The following is a 20,808-nucleotide window of genomic DNA, read 5'->3' as shown; positions in this document are numbered from 1 at the left end:
AGCAACAAAGCAACATATGGAGGCCCCTCATGCTCTGCTTCCATGGGCAGAAACCACGCTTCAGCTGGGAGAGCAAAAAAAAGTTACGGAGGAGACACACCCTGACCACCTTCCTTTTTCCCTGATAAAACTCTGGCTGTTTCTTTAAGAGATGAAGAACAACTTCACGTGCACTCCCATACACCTCCAACCCAAGAGACATTCCATGTTTCATTTTGCTTCTGAAATTGCTCTGTGATGAGGAGTCACATCATCAGTGCTAATGACTGATCTAGAACTTCCCCTGGGGGGGTCTTGTTCTACTAGATAGAGGGAATTCCACTGCATACTTCACTTAATTTGTTTGGAAACCAACTACCAGTACATTCTGCAATACCCACCAGTGCTATAATGCAGTGCGTAAGGCCATTTAGAAAAGTTCAGGGTAGGTCACCGAAGGCGAGGAAGAAGAATCAAGATCAAATTCTGCTGGCGTGGACAGCTGCAGCCGGAAAAGAAAAGTGTTACGCACCGACTTCTGCGGTTCAGTATCATGGTTGGGAGGTGCTCTAATAAAGCTCCTGTAAAAACTAACTCATCCTAGGTGCATTCCAACATATAGGATTTGAAGTTTTGAATTTCTATGGCATCAATACTTGTTTTGAATAGGAAATAAAGCAGATGAGAAATCTAATGTGTGGCAAGATTCAACTTCATGGCTTGCACTCAAAAGAACTGGAAAGAGGAACTACCTCCTCCAGTCCATAGCAGGGAGTTGGTTGCTGTGGAAGTGATGAAAGTCCTTTTCTAATGCTCTCACGCTTCCTGATCCACGTATTTCCTCGATGGGCAGAAGGCTCTGGGTTGATTCACACCTCTAAAGCCACAGAAATCTGCTCTTTCCTTCCCTTTTGGTCACAACAGTGTTATCTTGAATTAAATATGTGGTTGTTGTTGTTGTTGTTGTTGTTGTTATCATCGCTGCTTTTTGTTACAGTGTCACACTTTCTAACAAAAAGGTGCTGGTACTGTGTACTCGTACCCCCTGAAAAAAAAAGCAGCGATGATAATAATAATATTTTGTTTTTTTAAAAAGCACTTATCAGTCACCTTTTTAACAAAATGCAGCTCACAGCAGCTTGCAGCAATAAGCAAATAGCGCCTGTGTAAGATGTGACATGGGAAATCAGGGCCACTCACATTTAAAAAAGAAAAACGCAATTGCAGAGGGGTGGGTGTGCATTAGCTGCTAATTTCCCTATAGGGGAAAGCATACAGGTATCACAGTGAGGGAAGAGCAATTTAAATTGGGGGTGGGGGGAGGCACAAATGGTTCTCTCCCAGAACTACAGTTCCTATCTAGCTCTCAATAAAGATGCCCTACTGTTAGCTACTCTAAAATGAAATCACAAAGAAACCTGAGAGAGCCTGATCATGGATCCACTGCGTCACATCTGGCTAATCCCTGGGAGTCCAATGAATGGTGTTCCATTTCAGTTACCAAAAGGTAGGCAAGTGATCAAGCAAATCTCACCCCCTGCTCCTTGCTACATCAGGTTCAACACCCTTCTCAGGCAAGTTGCTCCAGACACTTTTGGTGTGTGTGGATGACCTGACTAATGAGAAGACGAGAGGTTCAATCACCATAGCCTATTAGCATTCGGCAGAGAATGAAACAACAGGACATCCAAAAGTGAATCACGATGCAAAAGTGCCAAAATTAACAGATTTGTTCCTACAAATCCAATATGAACATGTTTCAGGTGACTCTGCTCTTCTCCCCATGTCGCCTTTCCGACTGCTAGAAAGTACTTTCCCCTTCTTTTGGCTTGTAATTTGCAACATGATAGCTCTTAATGTTCCTACATGGGACTTAAATTTCAGCACCCTGGCATTCTTTTCTCTCCCTTTGCATGCACCACTATTCCTCCAAAACTACAATTTCTAATAAAAGAACTGCACAGTAGAGGGAAAGGCAGGACTATGTCTCTTCCATGATGTGCTCTGATCATAAGGAGCAATGGGAATTCCCTTACGGTCCTCCTTATTGGGAGGAAATCGTATTTCTGGATGCCATTCCCAGAGATACAAACATGTTTTGTATTTTTAACAAAGTGAGGTGGAATTTCTTAACACAGAGAAATAATCTCTGCTAAAGAAACATATTTTTTATTTATTAGAAAAAAACCCCACATTATTTTAAGTATGCCTGACTAAATCATCTTAAGGCAGGCTGGTGATTGCTATCTTAAGGCAGGCTGAGGGTTGCCAGCTCTCTTAACGGCTTAGAAAGCTGAAGTATAAAAGTTGGCAGAAGAAATATTAATTTTGGGTTGCGCTGGGTTGTTGGGTTCGAAGCTGAAGATGCTTCTCCATTCGCTCCCTCAGTTTGTATTTCTGAATCTAAGATTGGAATAGGGAGGAAAGAAGAAAGGGATTGGTTACACCATTGCAAACATACTGGTCGTCCCTCTGCAAATATTTTGGTCCATGCCTATGGTCATCTCTCATTTAGGCTACCATAAAGCGCGCTCTCTCTCTCTCTCCCTCTCTCTCTCTCTCTCTATGTTGCCTCACTTTGGACCCCTCACTTCTACCCAGAACTCTGTTGCCAAAGTCATTCACTTGTCTCTCATTGCTCTGATGATGCGATGCCGCTCCTTAAAACCCTACCCTGACTTCCCATCTTATCCTGGATTCATGAATGTCCTTTCACCTAAAAGTCTCAACCTCCCTCAAAAAATCCCATCTTCTATTACCTGCTGCCCTTCATATGCTGGTCACTGCCTCCTATAGCACCTGCACAATGCCACTTCTCCTACATCTTCAGATTCCTCTTCAAAACCCACTTGCGGCCCACCCATCTACTAGTTCCATACCCAGTAGTCTGTAACTAGGCCTAAGCACATGTAACTGAAGCTATTGCACACACTCCTTCCCTGTTTAAGCCCTTCCCTGTGATTCCACTGTAACCAGTTTAGTTTTCAAGTTCCTCAAGGCAGGGCTCTTCCTGCACTCCACAAAGCACCATGCAACCTATTGGGGCTAAGCAAGCAAGAGCCTTTGGACGTTCACTCACCTTGCCCGAGACGGTGAGCGGGAAATCCTTCACAAACACTACATACCGAGGGATCTTGAAGTGAGCGATCTGCAAAAGAAAAGCCAACGGCTGTGGACTGACTCAATCTTTATATGGCTGGCTTGCTGTTCCCTGCTTGAGCAGGACTCAGAGCAAGTGCCTCTCCAACATGAAATACAAAACTGCAATTTATCTGCAGCCATGCGCCCACATGATATTAGACAGTGGGAGCTTCCACACTAGGCATTTAGTGTGGAACTGCCGTGTGTATTCAGTCACTTGTTATGAGGCATCCGCATGAAGCTGTCATCCTATCATACGGTCCCTCCATCTTTCCTCAGACTAAAGAAAGCCCCGCTTTTTTTCCAAAAGAAAAGAAGAGCAGCCCAAATGTGAGAAGCGTATAGTTGTTCCTTGTAAGTCAAACGGAATGCGTTCCAGAATTCCGTTTGACTTCCAAAGCATTCAAAAACCAAAGCGCAGCTTCTGATTGGCAGCAGGAAGCGCAGCTGGACCTTCGCTTCCAAAAGAACGTTTGAAAACCGGAACAGTCACTTCCAGGTTTCAATCGTTCAGGAGCCAAAACATCCGAGAACTAGGCTGTTTGAAACACAAGGTACAGCTGTAGATACTTTTAGCACCACTTATAGTGGGCATGTGCTGAGGTTCAAATGGCCCTACGCTCAGCAACTGTGCCATGCCCCCATGGATGTATACAGAACATAGTGGAATGCACACCTCGAAAAGCACAATCCTCCTGATAGTGTGGGACATCGATTGCAATTCGATGTACAGTGGTGCCTCGCAAGACGAATTTAATTCGCTCTGTGAGTCAATTCATTTTACAAAAAATTCGTCTAGTGAATCCCATAGGAACGCATTAATTGAATTTCAATGCATTCCTATGGGAAACTGCGATTCGCTAGACGAATTTTTCACAAAACGAATTCGTCTAGCGAGGCAACCTCCGCTCGAAACATTTCTTCGTTAAGCAAAAAATTCGTCTTACAGGGCATTCGTCTAGCGAAGCACCACTATATAGCTTACAACGGAAGAGCAATGATTGGGTTGAGCTAGAAACAACCCATCTGGAAGCAGCCCTTTACAGAACATCAACTCTCACCACTGGAGAGCTTGCTCTCTTTTATTGGGGGGAAAAGCAGGACACTCCCACCCACCTCAAAGCTCCTACCTTCCCTTTGCAAAATGCCTTGACTTCTTCTGCTGTGCACTCTTCTCCAGCTTTCACTCTGATGGTGGCGCAGATCTCCTCTCCCATTCGCTCGTCTTTCACGCCAACTACCTGAGTGGAAGAGAAGGGAAAGGTTGATCATTGGGCCCACACAACGTCTTGGGGTTCTTGACCCTGCAGGATCAGGCCAACGACCCATCTAGTCCAGCATCCTGTTCTCAACAGTGGCCAACCAGGTGCCTGTAGGAAACCCACACACAATCTCATTTCCCAAAGTGGCACTGGGGCCTTAAGTATTTAGCCAAACGAGAGGATTGGAGGGCATGTTCCCACGTCCCACCTCACCATTTTCCTCACCTGCACCTCTTGAATCTTAGGATGGGTATGTAGGAATTGCTCGAGCTCTGCTGGGTATATGTTCTCCCCTCCTCGGATGATCATGTCTTTGCAGCGGCCTACTATCTTGCAGTAGCCATACTCATCAAGAATAGCCATGTCCCTGGAAGGAGATCACAGTCATTCTACCCTGACCCTTGCCATGTTGCCAGGCGCCCCACTGGAGAACAGAAGAAGAGCCTGCTGGAGTAGGCCAGGGGCACACCTGGTCCAACACCAGGCCCTCGCGTCCTATGTAATTTTACACGCTTCAATCATATCTCCTCTTGCTCGCTTTTTCTTTGAACTAAAAGGCTCTAAATGCTGTAGCCTTTCCTCATAGGGGAGTTGTTCAAGCCCTTTGATCGTTTTTGTTTCCCTATTCTGAACCTTTTCCAACTCTAAAATATCATTTTCAAGGTGAGAAGACCAGAACTGTACGCAACTGTTCCAAAAGCTATTGTTGCACCATAGATATAATACAGGCACCCACAAACTCGGCCCTCCAGGTGTTTGGGGACTACAATTCCCATCATCCCTGACCATTGGTCCTGTTAGCTAGGGATGATGGGAGTTGCAGGCCTAAAACATCTGGAGGGCCGAGTTTGGGGGTGCCTGATATGATAAATGCTTAGATGCCCAAGACCAGATTCAATTAAACGGTTGGGCAAGCAGGAGCCAGCACAAAATCCCACTAGTACAATGGGACTTTCTGTCCATCTCCTCCCCATACAACTCCTCCAAAACAGTTCTGGCAGGTCAGGAGTACCCCCAGAACAGGGTACTGGGAGAAGAGAATGGAGATTGTTCCATGTGACAAACACAAATGCTTGTGCTGATGGAACAGTCAGCTTAGAGCAATGTTGAGTTTCAGCCGGAATGTTCCCTTTTCAGCTTGTTTTTTAGCAGCTAGTCCTCTGTACTTGCATAAGCAATAGATCACAAGCAGGACTCTGTGAATTCTGCATAACCAAATACTAGATTCTGCAATGTGGCAAGACATGACGTAGTGAGATATATCATATGCCAGGGAACAAAGGCTCCCTTCATGCACACCTGGAAGTTTGAGGCAGCTCCCTCTCCATGGAGCTATCTATCCCACGTGGGAGCAGCAGCAGCAGCAGATTAATGGATAATGCAGCTATGTGTCATTGATTGCATGGTTTTTTTTCCCCAACAGATCACCATCCCACCAATGAGGAGGGTGGTGATCTAGTGGGAAAGAGTCACAAGGGGATGGCTCCATGGGAAAGTGGCTCTCCTACAACTCCATGCCTGTGTATGAAACAAGTTTGCTGTTGAGTGAGTGTTGGGTAAGACTTAGGCCTAGGGGTGGACATGTTGCTGTTCTGCCATTCCCCATCAGGTGAAGCTGCCCAACCCCATTATCTCAAATTCAGCCCTGTACAAATTTAAATTTTAAATTTAAATTAAAAGACGCCTGCTTCTTGGGAGAAAAGCAATGAAAAACCTAGACAGCATCTTAAAAAGCAGAGACATCACCTTGCCTACAAAGGTCCGTATAGTTAAAGCTATGGTTTTCCCAGTAGTGATGTATGGAAGTGAGAGCTGGACCATAAAGAAGGCTGATCGCTGAAGAATTGATGCTTTTGAATTATGGTGCTGGAGGAGACTCTTGAGAGTCCCATGGACTGCAAGAAGATCAAACCTATCCATTCTGAAGGAAATCAGCCCTGAGTGCTCACTGGAAGGACAGATCGTGAAACTGAGGCTCCAATACTTTGGCCACCTCATGAGAAGAGAAGAATCCTTGGGAAAGACCCTGATGTTGGGAAAGATGGAGGGCACAAGGAGAAGGGGACGACAGAGGACGAGATGGTTGGACAGTGTTCTCGAAGTTACAAACATGAGTTTGACCAAAGTGTGGGAGGCAGTGCAAGACAGGAGTGCCTGGTGTGCTATGGTCCATGGGGTCACGAAGAGTCAGACATGACTAAACAACAACAAAAAAATTATGCAATGAATAGGTCAACTTGTCCTCAATTGTCCAGTTAGAGTGACTGACATGAAGAGATAATGTCTTGCTAAAGTGCAACTTTTAGGGCCCTGAATGGAATTCTCCATCCAGCATTCCACCTACTAGATCCTATTGGCTTCCCAAGGATTATCCTAATGAACAAATGGCTTCTTCCCCAACGTACCCGGTCTTGTACCATTTCTCATCATCCATGACTTCATTGGTTTTGTTGGGGTCTGCCCAGTACCCTAGCATGACGCAGTAACCTCGGACCTGAAGTTCTCCTGGGCTGTTGAGTGGGATAATTTCCCCTGTCTCAGGATCCTCAATTTTTGCCTGTTAATACAAAGGAAACAAAACATTAATGGTGGCATGGAGTGGCATAATAAAAGAGATCAGTTGGACAGAAGCATGTTAGGGTTAGAGACTGTGAGGGTGTGACAACAGAAGATACAGCAAAAGTGTTGTGATTAGCAGAGTCTTTCAAAAGAACGAGTCTTCCTTCTTTCCAGTAGTCATTCTTTTCCAGAGTTCCCAGTTAAGAAAACTCCTTTCCCACTCGGTTCAGTTTAGAGTGTTTGTTGCCTCATGAGACAAAACAAGCATAAACACACTAGCTACATAAACTTTAAGAGGTGCTGGCACATCATAAACTATTCTACCATAATACAGTTCCTCTGGCCTTAGAAGTAAGCCTTGTAAACATACAAATACACAGAGAGATCCACTAGCACTCTACCTTCCTAGATCTCCATGCTATACTGAACATGTAACCTTCAGCTTCTCCACTACTACCTTGCACTGAGGAAAACCTCTTCTCAGTGAATATCTCACACTCCTGCCTTGGCTTTATACCTGCCTCTGCACTTACACACATTCCTTAAAGAAAGGGAGGATGAGTCATACTCCAGTGGTGTCCAAACTTTTTTCAAAGAGGGCCAGATTTAATGAAGTGAAGGGCCGTGAGGGCCAACCAAAGTCGTTAACCTTTTTTTAGGATTTGTTGAGCTTTTTCTAGGGTTGAAGTTGTTGCAGTTTTTTAAAAAAGATTTTACCCAGGAAATAAACTGGAAATAAACTGAATTCTGAACAGAATTCAGGTGCGGGGCATGGACTGCTCAAGACACGGGCCAAGCACTTAGTGCAAGTTCACCCATTTCCCCCAGTTTACACCAACAAAGGGAATCAGTCACCTCTGTATGTGGGAAAACACATCCCACAGTCTCTGTTTTCTGGGCAATGTTGTCTTGAGGGAACCCCATGAAGGTGACAGGGCTATTCTCTGTGGTTCCATATGCAACCTGCAAAACACAAAGGAAACAAAACAGCTGAGAGAGAAACTAAACCAATGCAGAAGAAGTGCTAAAGTGTTATGGGCAAAAGCTCCCACCTGCAGCAGACAAATCTATATAAGGGAAGTTAGGAAGTGACAGTCTTTCAGGGAACTGCATTTTATTTTGCCCCACTATAGTGCATGCTATTCAAGCAAAACAAATCATCAACGTATGTTTGCATGCACCAGCTTAATCTGCACATTTCACCCACCTCTCAGTATATTTGGATCGTTGCAGAATTTGTTTCCCTACAAGGAGCGGACAGGAGGTATCTCATGGGAAGGAAGGATCAAGTACAGGCAACTCCCAATTTGCATGGTGGTTGTGTTGTGGGCATTTGTGCACCAGCATCCGCCGGCAGTTGCACATCAATTGAATGGGCGCAAAATGATTGCCACCTGTAATGTTAAGAGGACTCCTGCCCTCATGTCCCGATTGCGGGTCTCCACATTCACACAAAACCTAAAGCCATAAACTATGGATTAGTAAGGTATCCCATCCTTGTACCTAAGTGCTCCCACTTCATTCCTTCATAGATGGCTGCAACCATGGAGAAGCTGCTGCCAGTCAGAGTAAATACTGAACCAGGTGGACCGCTGGTCATGTGTCATGCGACAGCGTACAGACCCCTGACTAGTCATGATTAAAAAAGCAGGACGCTGGACTCGATAGGCCTTTGTTCTCATCCATATACGGGGCACAGAAGGGCGACTGATAGGGATATCTGCTGAAAGCGAATGGGATCGAACAACTGCTTGAGGCAATGTCATATAACCTCCCTGCAAGCATATTGGAATGAGTGCTGAATAAATGGCCAACATCCTAATACCCCTTGGCTAACTTTGTGAAAACAATTCAGGATGAACGCTCAGTAAACAGGTCACTAAGAAGCAGTTTCAGTATTTCTGGATAGACGTTTTAAGGATGAATTCACAAGTACTCTAAGACTTCCTTTGACCACGCCTGATCTTGCAAAGACCCTATTTCAGATTCACTTGACATGTTTTTTAAAAAGCTGTACAGTCCTGAGCTATAGGTGCAGCATTCTTCTGGTGGCTAAAATTAAGCTCATTTGTGCACTAGGGTAACATTTGGAGAAATCCTTGGAACCCCTTTAGTTCAAAAGAGGTCATAGAGAAGATAATCACATAATTGGCTGGTTACAGGTAGGTAGCCGTGTTGGTCTGGATCGAAGTAAAATAAAAAAATTCCTTCAGTAGCACCTTAAAGACCAACTAAGTTTTTATTTTGGTATGAGCTTTCGTGTGCATGCACATACCAAAATAAAAACTTAGTTGGTCTTTAAGGTGCTACTGAAGGAATTTTTTTATTTTACTTCGATCCAGACCAACACGGCTACCTACCTGTAACCAGAACTATGGAAGGCACCACATTGAGCCGCATGAAATGGAAGTCCATCAACCTCACCAAGAAAAAATCTGAAGAAGTGTGCATGCACACGAAAGCTCATACCAAAATAAAAACTTAGTTGGTCTTTAAGGTGCTACTGAAGGAATTTTTTTATTTTACATAATTGGCTGAAAATAATTTCAAACCGCAACTACTTGGCAAATGGATCATCTCATTTAGTGGATTTACTAAGAATCGTTCTGAATATTGCAGGCATGCAATTTATTTTTGGTGACAAGTGCCTCTTTCTTAGGGAATGCAGAGCCCCAGGCTAAATTGGGAATAAGAAACATATTAGCAGAACTATTTGAATCTAAACACTGCTATAAAACCTCGGCTGCTAATGTTGTTTAAACACTAGCCAGTGTAAGCCAGTCTTCAAAATAGAATGAAATAAACATTTGGAGGAACCTTGATTTACTGGGCAGGGCTGTTCATCAGGGGTGCCTGGGTTTTATTCTTGGCTCTCTCACTCTGTGTTTGCGCTGGCAGAAAACTCCTCCAGGTATATCTAAGGGGTAATTTACTACTGATGATACTGGAAGTGTAGCCTGTTTTTACACTATCCCCAGTGAAGGGCTACTCTACCAATCTGCGTGTGACAGAGGCCCTGAATTCAGAAGAAGCAAAGACACTCCCCAAGCTACTCCTTGGTGCGAGGAGACACATTTCTCACAGGCTTGGGATACTGTTGGTCACACGTAGCAAGCTGCATGGTTACAGTGCGGTCAAGATGTCCTATGAGTTAGCAAGATGAAGCAAATGGCCAAAGGGTAAAAGCAAAGATTTAAATCTGCTTCTGAATTTCAAGTCTGCTGCCAAGTCCACCAATGTCCAGGTTCAGGAAATCCTATTCCTCCCCTGGTGGCAGCCAAAGAAGCAGGTAAACACAGAGAGTCCTTACCACGTAATTTATTCAGTATTCACAGAGAGAGAGAGACAAAAGAAGGTGGTCCTTATTCAATAATGGCATTACTCCAAGTAAAGCCCAACCCCCTCCGTCTCTCTTATCCTACGTCATTCCTGTGCTGGCTGATCTGAGATTTTTGTCTCTGAGCTTTCTGTACTACTACTCTTAACGCATGCCTAGTCTTGGGAGAGACGGCCTCAGGAATGCTCTCCGAAGACACTGCGTCTGTCAGCTGTCTCTCCTCCAGTGTTTCTTCTTCCTGCTGGTCCTCTTCCAATATTTCCCAGCTTTCCCCCTCTGAAGTGTCTGCAAACCACTGTTCTAAATCTATACAGTCATACCTCATGTTGCGCCTACTTCAGGTTGCGTGTTTTCGTCTTGCGTCCCATGGCAACCTGGAAGTACCGGAATGGATTACTTCCAGGGTTTGCCGCTCACGCATGCAGAGCATCTCCACCTCCATCGCTCTGCCCGGACACTAAGGTCCAGTGCCAAGGGCCTTCTGGCGGTTCCCTCACTGCGAGAAGCAAAGCTACAGGGAACCAGGCAGAGGGCCTTCTCGGTAGTGGCACCCGCCCTGTGGAACGCCCTCCCACCAGATGTCAAAAAGAAAAACAACTACCAGACTTTTAGAGGACATCTGAAGGCAGCCCTGTTTAGGGAAGCTTTTAATCTTTAAGAAATTAGTGTATTTTAATATTTCTGTTGGAAGCCGCCCAGAGTGGCTGGAGAAACCCAGCCAGATGAGTGGGGTATAAATAATAAATTATTATTATTATTATTATTATTATTATTATTATTATTATTATTATTATTAGAGTTACAGGCTTTTCACGTTACAGACGGGCCTCTGGAATGGATCCAGTCCGTAACCCAAGGTACCACTGTACTGTCCTCCTGTTCTCGGGAAGGTTCAGGGGAAGGGGTGGTGGTCCCCACCATTCCTCCCCAGGTCCAGCCCTGGACAGCCAAGCATGAGAAAGAGTGTGCTGTGAAATGTCCAGAGACACCCACCCACCCACACATTTAAACATGTTATATGCAGAAGATATTTCAAGCTAAAGGCAACGAGGACAGGGGTACGGGGAAAGATTTAACTGTGAGCAGCTGCAACACATCCACAAATGCACAGCGACACTCCTGAGCTGCTTCTAGACTTTGATCATTGAAACGGGCAGTGTGCAGGCACAACCATGCTCTAATTAACAGCAGGCACAAATGTAAAGCAATGGTATTTTTCAGCAGGAACAGGCTGCCAGGTGTGTCTCCCCAATTGTGCCATGTGGGACTGGGTGCCTCTCTGCTTACAGTATAACAGTGGGAAAAGACGCATCCCTGCTAGCCATTCTTTAGTAGAACAGGAATTGTGCAGGTGCAAATCAAAAGTGGAAAAGTAGTAGCCAGAATTATGACTTCTGTTGCAGAGGAAAGTATCTTGAAGCTCAGAAGTGCTTAAAATGCTACAGAAACCCTGTTTGATCGGAGACCCGAGTGGGGCAAAAAGAAGTGAATGTGTGTACCCCAAAGATGATGACTGTTCAATCATGATGGCTCCTTTCGTCAATCAACCAACTATCACAGATAGTACATGAATGTGTTGCCACGATTTCCTAACATTTGTACTGCAAAGTGTTGCCCTCCTCCTCCTCCTGGCTGTAGAGGAGATGTCAGCCTTTATTACCAGGCTTGCATTATGCCAGCCTGACACAAACAACATTTCTATTAACATTTCTATTAAGAGCCACGTTTCAAGTCCTTTCAAAATACCAGGGCGAAAATTAAGTGGCATTGGCTTAAGAGGAAAGGGTAGACCTGGCTAGGAAACAAGAGTAATTTTTGAACTTCAAAGACAATGTGGCAGGCGGGGGAATAAAATAATAAACCAACGGAAGTACTTGGAGCGAAAGAGCCGTCTACCGGTCCTGTCCCCTCTTGCCCTACGGGATGGATTTAATTATCCCTCTAATAACACTGGGTATTCTGTCTAGACTTGAAATCAACACCAATGTTCTTTCCGGATCCTCCCTTGGCATCTTGCTCCCCGTTTCCCCCAACATTTTTTGTCCTTGTCTACTTGGAAGAAACTGGCACATAGCTCTGTCCCGTTCGGGGTCTGGGTACGTGCAAAGCCCCAGGACAAAGTCCTATATGCCTTCAATCCTATATTTGGAAGGGCTGATTTGGATTGCTGTGGATAATGGTATGCAGACCCTGCAGAGAGAAGGTTTGCAGGGCTTAAACATACTGTACACCATCTGACCTAGAAGCCCTTCCTCCTAATATCAGATGGAAAACCATCTGCATATGCTCAGGGGGCATTTTCTGTTTGTATTGCTCTTTCTTTATATGTCCCACAGCTGAGCCCAAGCAGTGAAAACAGGTTCTGGGGCTAAACCTGGTAGGTCATAAAGTCCCAGAAAATAAATAATGTCAGTTGTAATGTAAAGTAGCAACAGGGTTTGCTTACTTTGCATCCTGGCCTATTTCCCTGAATGCACCCAAGAAATTTTGTCTATGCTTCCTTTTAGGCAGTTGTAAAAACCGCTGGAGGCATGAACGCCTGTGCAGTTAAGAACATTCAGTGCAGCCCTGCAGGATGAGACCAAAAGCCCATATTGTCCAGCACTGCATTTCCCACATGAGATGCCACAAACAGGTCATGAGGACCATAGCTCTGAATCTTGTTTACACCCCCCAGGACCGGGTATCTGGTGGCAGACCATCTCTGAATCAGGAGGCTCCATGGAAGAGCCTTACCCATGCTCTCCAACTTTCTGCTCCCTAGCTCTGGGATGCTCTTACAAGATCTCATGGGGCCATCAAAGTTCCCACAAGATCTCACTAGGCTCTGAGAGCCGGCCCATTGAGGGGGCCTTGTCCCCCAAACAAGCCAGGGAGCTGAAAGCTCATTCCACACCAGGTGTGCTTAGATTACCCAGCATGAGAAGTGCTTTTAAACTCTCCACCTTGCTTGTTGGGCAACACCTGCTCAGCATGTGGACTCTAGGGATTTGCTCTCCCTATTTCAATTGGGGTTTGGACTCAGTTTGGCACAGAAACTGCTTTGGTCACTTTGCCTGATGACCTCTGTCAGGAGAGAGGCAGGGGGGACGTGTCCTTGTTAATTCTTGACCTCTCAGCGGCTTTTGGTACCATCGACCTTGGTATCCTTCTGGAGTGACTGTCTGATTTAGGGGTCGGTGGCACCGCTTTGCAGTGGTTCTGATCCTAATTGCGTAGTCGTTTCCAGAGGGTGTTGCTTGGGGAATGTTCTTCAGCCCCATGGACCCTTCAGTGTAGGATTCCTCGGGGTTCAGTTGTTTAACAACTGTTTAACAACTACATGAAACCGCTGAGCGGGGTAATCCAGAGTTTGGGAGTACATTGTCAGCAATATGCTGAGGACACACAGCTCTACGTCTCCTTTACATCTGCAGATTAAGGCCATTAGAGTCCCAAAGCACTTCTGTTTTTTTGGTGCCTCCTTATAGATCTAATTCAAAAGATAAACATCAATAAAGCATAAAACAAAATGTTTTTAATGAATCAAAACCTACAGTAAGATGGAAAACCATGTTTATTTTTGTATACTTCCACTATATTTATATTTGGGGGGAAATTCTCCTACATTTTCTAAATGCAAAGTGTTTGATCGGAACTAATCTTACAGAGGGACCCAGGTGGCGCTGTGGTTAAACCACTGAGCCTAGGGCTTGCTGATCAGAAGGTCGGCGGTTCGAATCCCTGTGACGGGGTGAGCTCCCGTTGCTTGGTCCCAGCTCCTGCCAACCTAGCAGTTCGAAAGCACGTCAAAATGCAAGTAGATAAATAGGAACCGCTACAGCGGGAAGGTAAACGGCGTTTCCGTACGCTGCTCTGGTTTGCCAGAAGCAGGCTTTGTCATGCTGGCCACATGACCTGGAAGCTATACGCTGGCTCCCTCGGCCAATAATGCGAGATGAGCGCGCAACCCCAGAGTCGGTCACGACTGGACCTAATGGTCACGGGTCCCTTTACCTAATCTTACGTAACACATCTGCTTCTATACTTACCGTAGTAGAGATAAGGCATCCGGCCTACCTTGCTGCATACGGTAGTTGTTTTGGTGGGATTTTTTAATATACTTCAACTGAGAAAATGAACGCTCAATCTGAGCAATATTTGACTATTAATATTGAAAATCCGGCAGCGGAAAATTTCTGTGGTGCTCCCCTTCCCTTGATGCCCTAAGCACGTGCTTATTTTGCTTAATGGCTAATCCAGCCCTGCTACATACAGTGTTTTGCCTGAAAAGAACCTGCATCATCAGAAGGATTTCTTTTTTTCAGCAAATGGCCCTGTCTTCATAAACATCATGTGAAAGATATCAACCCACCAGACCTGGCCAGACCACTGAAGATCTTGGGCTGTTTTCCTACCATGCTGAAAACCAACCTCCTGTTATTTTTCTGCATTGGTGGCTTGGAGCTAAATCGACTTTCCAGAATGATTAGCATTCTTGTGGTTCATAAGTATTTCTCCAGCTCCTACGTGAGCTTCAGAAGTGCCGCTTGGCAGCCGTTGCAGAAAAGTATGTGACATTAGCTTGCTATTTTATCCATGCCTTCATAGATGCCCTCGCTAAGTAACTAATCCATTTGCCTGAGACTGGGAGGATTATCCCAGCGTTCAGGAAAACAGTAAGGGCAAGTGCACAGAAATGACAGGTAGACCAGTTCTCTCTCTCCTCGCCCGCTTTTTCTATGGCCCTCATTTATCCTAGCAGCAGGCATTAGTCTTAAAATCATTTCTTCTATTATCCCCATTAGAACTTATGGGTGAAAGAATGTGTTGTGGGAAGGGGGTTGTTATTAGTTTGCTTTTCTTCTTATTTTTATTACGTATTTTGTGCTTCTTATGGTGCCATTTTATGTTGCGAACCACCCTGAGATCTACGGATGAAGGGCGGTATACAGATTTAATCAATAATAACCTAGTGGCTTCAGTCAAAGAATTGATGCTTTTGAATTATGGTGCTGGATGAGACTCTTGAGAGTCCCATGGACTGCAAGAAGATCAAACCTATCCATTCTGAAGGAAATCAGCCCTCAGTGCTCACTGGAAGGACAGATCCTGAAGCTGAGGCTCCAATACTTTGGCCACCTCATGAGAAGAGAAGACTCCCTGGAAAAGACCCTGGTGTTGGGAAAGATTGAGGGCACAAAGAGAAGGGGACAACAGAGGACGAGATGGTTGGACGGTGTTCTCGAAGCCACCAACATGAGTCTGACCAAACTGTGGGAGGCAGTGGAAGACAGGAGTGCCTGGAGTGCTCTGGTCCATGGGGTCACGAAGAGTTGGACACAACTAAACGACAACAACCACCTGGTGGCTTAGTTATAAATTTTGATTTGCACCATGTACTGAATTTGGGCTTTTGCTATTTGCAAACCATGTTGTAATGTATCACGGGGCGGGGGGGGGGGTGTCACACAGATGGTACATGTGCTAATTTGAATGAAACGTAAGGGTGTGCTAAAAAAGGGGTGGAGGGGGAAAGTGGACCATCTACATAAAAAACTAAGAGGACCAAAACAGCCCCGAGCTATGATGCCACTGAAATCTATATTTATGCTGATTTGAAAACGGTGCATTTACCGTGTTTCTCCTAAAATAAGACGGTCCTCAAAAATAAGCCATGTCAGGCTTTTAATTAGTAGAATAAATATAAGACATCCCCCGAAAATAAGCCGGGGGTGGGAGCCGCTTCGGGGAGCACAGTGCAGCGCGAAGAGCCTGGTGAGAGGCAGCTGCGGCTGCAGGTGAAGCCCGGGATCTGCGTGGGCGACTGGGGGTGAACGCACTGAGCGCTGCGGCGGTAGCGAAGAGGCGCCCGATCAGCTGAGAAGCGGGCTGATCGGGCGCCTCTTCGCCACCGCCGCAGCGCTCAGTGCGTTCGCCCCCAGTCGCCCACGCAGATCCCGGGCTTCACCTGCAGCCGCAGCTGCCTCTCACCGGGCTCTTCGTGCTGCCGCTTCGGGGAGCACAGTGCAGCGCGAAGAGCACTCTTCTGGTGCTCTTGTGCGTGCGTGCGTGCGAGGGAGAAGTCCCCTTTTCCTTACCCAGGTGCAGCAGCAGGAGGCTACCCCCGCGAGGTGGGCAGTCTGTGCTCTGCACACACACACACCGTTTCGCCTCGCTCCGTCTCTCCCCCCTCCGCAAAGACACCAAAAAAAAAAAAAGACATCCCCTGAAAATAAGCCGTGGTGTGTTTTTTGGGAGGAAAAATAAATATAAGACGTGTCTTATTTTAGGAGAAACACGGTATTTGCTTACCCCACAAGAGCCTCTGTGGAGAGGCAGCGGCGAGTCTGACCTTCGTAAATTATTAGCCACTTGATTCACGCACTTCTATGGCAGGGAATGTTTGCAGAACTGTTATTCAATTAAGAAGGAGGGGATTGCGGGATAATCCTGCCTCTTCTGAGACCATCCTGCTGGTCCAGGCCCCATGGGAGCCTCCAAGCAAGAGGACTGAATAGAGGTCCAGTGAAAGCGATGTGTTTGTTGCCCTGGTGGCAGAAGGAGAATTGACACAGGAGCCATTGTCACTTCCTGACCACATGCCACCCAGGAGACGCTGGCACAAACTAGGTAAACTGTGGACCTTGTGAGAAGAATCACTGCCTGCCTTTTGCCCAGCTCTTACTCATCCCTGCTAAAGAACTGTGAAAGTTAGTAGGCAAGCACTAAATCCCGCTGGAGTGAGTGCCACCAAGAAGTTCAGGCTTCAGACAACAGAGTGTCCAGAGGTGATTCCATTTAAGGCCATTCCACATTGGGCTCTTATGGATTTCCCCCTTCCACCAAACCTCCTCCAGAAGCTTACCCACATCAAAGCAGCAGGAGAGCCCAAAAAAACTTCCAGGAGAAAAGAATTTCAATTTTGCTAAATTTTAAAGAAAGTAGGGTAGCATCTCCTGGTAAATACTGCCATTACAGCCTTTGTGCCTTGCTTGATATGTTCTGAATAGAAGACATGTGGGTCTTGTTTAACCTCTGCAGTGCCACAGGGTGAGCCATGCAGAGCGCAATCATATGCCTATGCTAATAGGGTTGCCAGACGTCCAGAATGTCTCAGACATATCTGGAATACTGCAGTTGGAAGCAGGGTCTGGGTGCAAATCGCAAAAATGTCCAGGAAAATCTGGACATATGGCAATCCATGCTGGCAGTGTCGTTTTTGCAGGGGGTGCCCTCCAGAATTTGTCGGCTACAACTGTAGACTAGGCAATATATCATTTAGGGCTGGGTGATATATCATCTAAAACCGGTTTGAAGTCCATATTGCGATATCGGTTTTATAATTTTTGACCTGGCAATATATTGCGAATCATGATGTGTTTGTGTGTGGTAAGCAAAAATCACAATGTGGGGAAACTGTGAAAGCTCCATCCTTATTTCAGACATTGTGATATCCTATATAATAAAGTCCAAGTGTCTCTGCGCATGTGCCCCACGGACAGCCATTGGGACTTGGAGCGCAGAGACTTCGGACAGGATAAACCAGGACCGTGAGAGAGATTACATGCTTGCATATACACAACCATACAAAAAAAATTGTGTGGCTCCCCCTTGCCTCTGCTGTGCTATGGAAGGATCTCTCTCTTTCCTCCTGGTTTCTTCTCCGTTAGAGGGGAAGGAGAGGAGGCAGGCGTGTGCTGGTGAAAGGGAACGGGAGGGTAGGTGGGTGTGGATAGAGAGAGAGCGCGAGTGATGCGGCTGCTGGGCTGAAGGATCGTTTAGCCCAGGGGTCCCCAGACTACGGCCCGGGGGCCAGATATGGCTCGCGAGGCTCATTTATCCGGCCCCCACCGCCCCCCACCGCCTGCCCTTATCGGCGCAGTGTGGCTGCCCACTTGCTGGTTGCCGGAAGCTATGTCCGACACACTTCTGGGTCGGAGGAGGCCCATGCACACAAGCTACTTCCAACGCTCCAGAGACCTGGAAGTGCACCGGAAATCGCATGTGAGCACGCGTATGGGTGCGTGCTCCAGCGCGCTCCGGCCCACTGTGCGATCAGCGCTTGAGGCACCGGCCCAAGGCCAGGTAGGTTTGGAGGTCCCTGGTTTAGCCATCACTGAGGGGCGAAAGCAGGAGAGCGGGCAGGCGGGCGCACCCGCGGGGGAAGGGGGAATTAGTCCCTGGAAGTGTGTGTGGATTTTGGGGGGGGGGGTTTAGAAGGGCTGCTACAACTGGGACCAGCGAGGGGAGAGAGAGAAAAGAGGAGTAGAAAAAAGAGGGTGGGAAATGGGGAGGGAGAGAGGAAGCTGAGGAGGCAGCTGGCTGGGGCGGGGGGGGGGCAGGGAAGGGACTGAGTGAGGGGCTGAGGTGGTGGCGGTGGGTGAGTCACCGGGGGGGGGGGGGAGAACCCCGCTAATTAATTCTAACACCCATTAATTTGATGGGCTTCATGATACTAGTATCAATATATTGTATTATGGACAGCACAGGACACTGGGCATCACAGGAGTGAGTTCGCCACATTCCCAGTTCTTCACTTCTGAGAGAACTTCATGGGAAGTTGTTAAAAAAATAATGTCGCACAGTTCATTTGGCAGTAGTAAAAGTTGCCCGGAATTATGACCCAAAATCAACGTGCACACCCCAAGGTGCAAAAAAGCCCTCCAACTTCAGTTAAAAAGTCCCTTTGAAATGTACCCCTGCAAAACAAGAGGCCTGGCTAGTGTGCATAACAGCCCTGCGCCGCATGCGCCGCGATACCTCCTTTCAACAATGGAAAAAGCCAGAAATCCTTGTGAATAATCCCCCCTCTGTGTCCTAAGCCAGTCCTTGGATTTCCTGCCTTTCTTGAGACTGTCTCGCCTCCGTAAACACCCCAGCCAGCTTGGCTTTTGTAGCCAGCTCCAGCGGTGGAAGCCTCAATAAGCTCACAGTTATATGCCCAGGTCTTAGTTGTTTGCTACAGCCAACGGCATCTGGCGAGAAACCAGCTCAAAATGTTCCATTTCTAGCCTCTACCCTCAACTCCTCTGTAGTCTCTCTCTCCCCCACCCCCCCCACCCTTGTCCTGTCCCCACTTGGCAAAGGACCAAGGCCTGGGGTTCTTGGGTACTTCTTCACATCGTGCTGTGTCTCTGTGTTGGCCTTTCAAGTGCATGGATACTATGTACTCTATTCTCTGCCTCCACTTTTGCTAAACAAGTGGAAGGAAGGAAATTCCACATCTCTCCACTCCCCTCTCAGTAGCCTAATGTGCCAGGATCTCTATTGCAGGTGGTTTATGAATAGATGGGATGGCACTCCCAGGTTTGTAGCTACTGAACCCAACCTTACTCCTAGATGACCAAGTTGTGGCTAGGGGTGCCTTTTACCAGCTCTGTCTTAAACACCAGTCACGTCTTCTCTTTGGAAAGTCAGAACTAGCCATTACTTATGCCTCAATCAGCTCCAGGTTAGCCTACCGTAGTACGATCTATATGGTGATGCCTTTGAAGACAGATTGGAAGCTTCTGCCAGACAAGAATACAGCTGCCAGAACATGAACTACAAGTGACAGATTGGAGCGTGCAACTGTGATACCATCTAAACTGTTTGTCACTTTGCTTTAAGGCAAAGTGCTATTTTTGACTTTTAAAGCCTGAAATGATTTGGGACGAGCGTATCTCAAGCACTGTCTCCAGTGATATGAAGTTGCCCAACCATGAATATCATCCAATGAGACTTTGATCTGTGTCACTCTATCATTTGAAGTCTGGAGACTGGACGCAAGGAGCAGAGGCTTTCCTGCAGTGGCACCAACACCTTGCTCTAGGGAGGTTGCCTGGCCCAATTTCTGCTCTCTTCCAGAGGGCATTATGAAGTACTGCCGCTTGAACTTAGTTCTACTGATGGCTTTTACTGTTTTTAAAATTGATTTTAATTAAGTTTTCCAGAGCTTATCGGACTCTAGATCCCCTCAACCCTGATCACTGACCATGCTGGCTGAGGCTGATGGGAGTTTGAGTCCAACACTATTTGGAGGCCACCAGGTTGGCTACATTTTGACTAAGGACATTTAAAGATTCAGAAGGTATTTGGAATAGTTTGAGCCCAAGTTAGCAACATAGTCAATAAATCCATACAAAGCAGCAATGCAGTGTTGGTACAGGTTGTATTACTTAACTGCCAAGTTCTGCCAACAATTTAGCTGCAAGGCTATTTGTTACTTGCATTATTATTATTATTATTATTATTATTATTATTATTATTATTAGTGAAAAATAACAAATTAAGGATGTAGACCACTGAGTTCTAGGTAAGCCAGATGGAAGGGAGGCAGGGGGAAGATGGGTTGCACCCACAGTAGCCAATCAGTATACTCAATGGAACAGCCCAAAAGATGCCCTGTGAACTGGGCAGGGGAGGAATTCAGATTGCTTCCATGTTAGTTACCCTGGCATGCCTTTCCTACCAGCTACTGATTGGAAGGCAACAAGGAGAAAGTCCCCCTCAGCACATCTGAAGATCCCCTTAGATGCGGTTGTATTTTCCTGCACGCATAGTTGACGG

At 46.3% G+C, this 20,808-nt stretch overlaps 1 protein-coding gene across 4 annotated transcripts in view; it reads right to left on the bottom strand.

Moving 5' to 3' along the window:
• Nucleotides 1–644: 644 nt before the first annotated feature.
• The window catches only part of ACSF2 (acyl-CoA synthetase family member 2), a 57,620-nt gene continuing 37,456 nt past the window's right edge, over nucleotides 645–20,808 (bottom strand). For all 4 annotated transcript variants that reach the window (XM_035104375.2, XM_035104379.2, XM_035104377.2 and 1 more), the window contains 6 exons: nucleotides 7,797–7,904; nucleotides 6,788–6,939; nucleotides 4,608–4,749; nucleotides 4,251–4,361; nucleotides 3,059–3,127; nucleotides 645–2,382 (listed from right to left, as the gene is read on the bottom strand). In XM_035104375.2, the coding sequence (XP_034960266.1) occupies nucleotides 2,302–2,382; nucleotides 3,059–3,127; nucleotides 4,251–4,361; nucleotides 4,608–4,749; nucleotides 6,788–6,939; nucleotides 7,797–7,904 (663 nt within the window). In that variant the 3' untranslated portion in view covers nucleotides 645–2,301. The remainder of the gene's footprint in view (nucleotides 2,383–3,058; nucleotides 3,128–4,250; nucleotides 4,362–4,607; nucleotides 4,750–6,787; nucleotides 6,940–7,796; nucleotides 7,905–20,808) is intronic.

Source organism: Zootoca vivipara, chromosome 2 (assembly GCF_963506605.1).
Source record: "Zootoca vivipara chromosome 2, rZooViv1.1, whole genome shotgun sequence".
Taxonomy (NCBI): Eukaryota; Metazoa; Chordata; class Lepidosauria; order Squamata; family Lacertidae; genus Zootoca; species Zootoca vivipara.
This window is presented reverse-complemented; position numbering and strand designations above follow the sequence as displayed.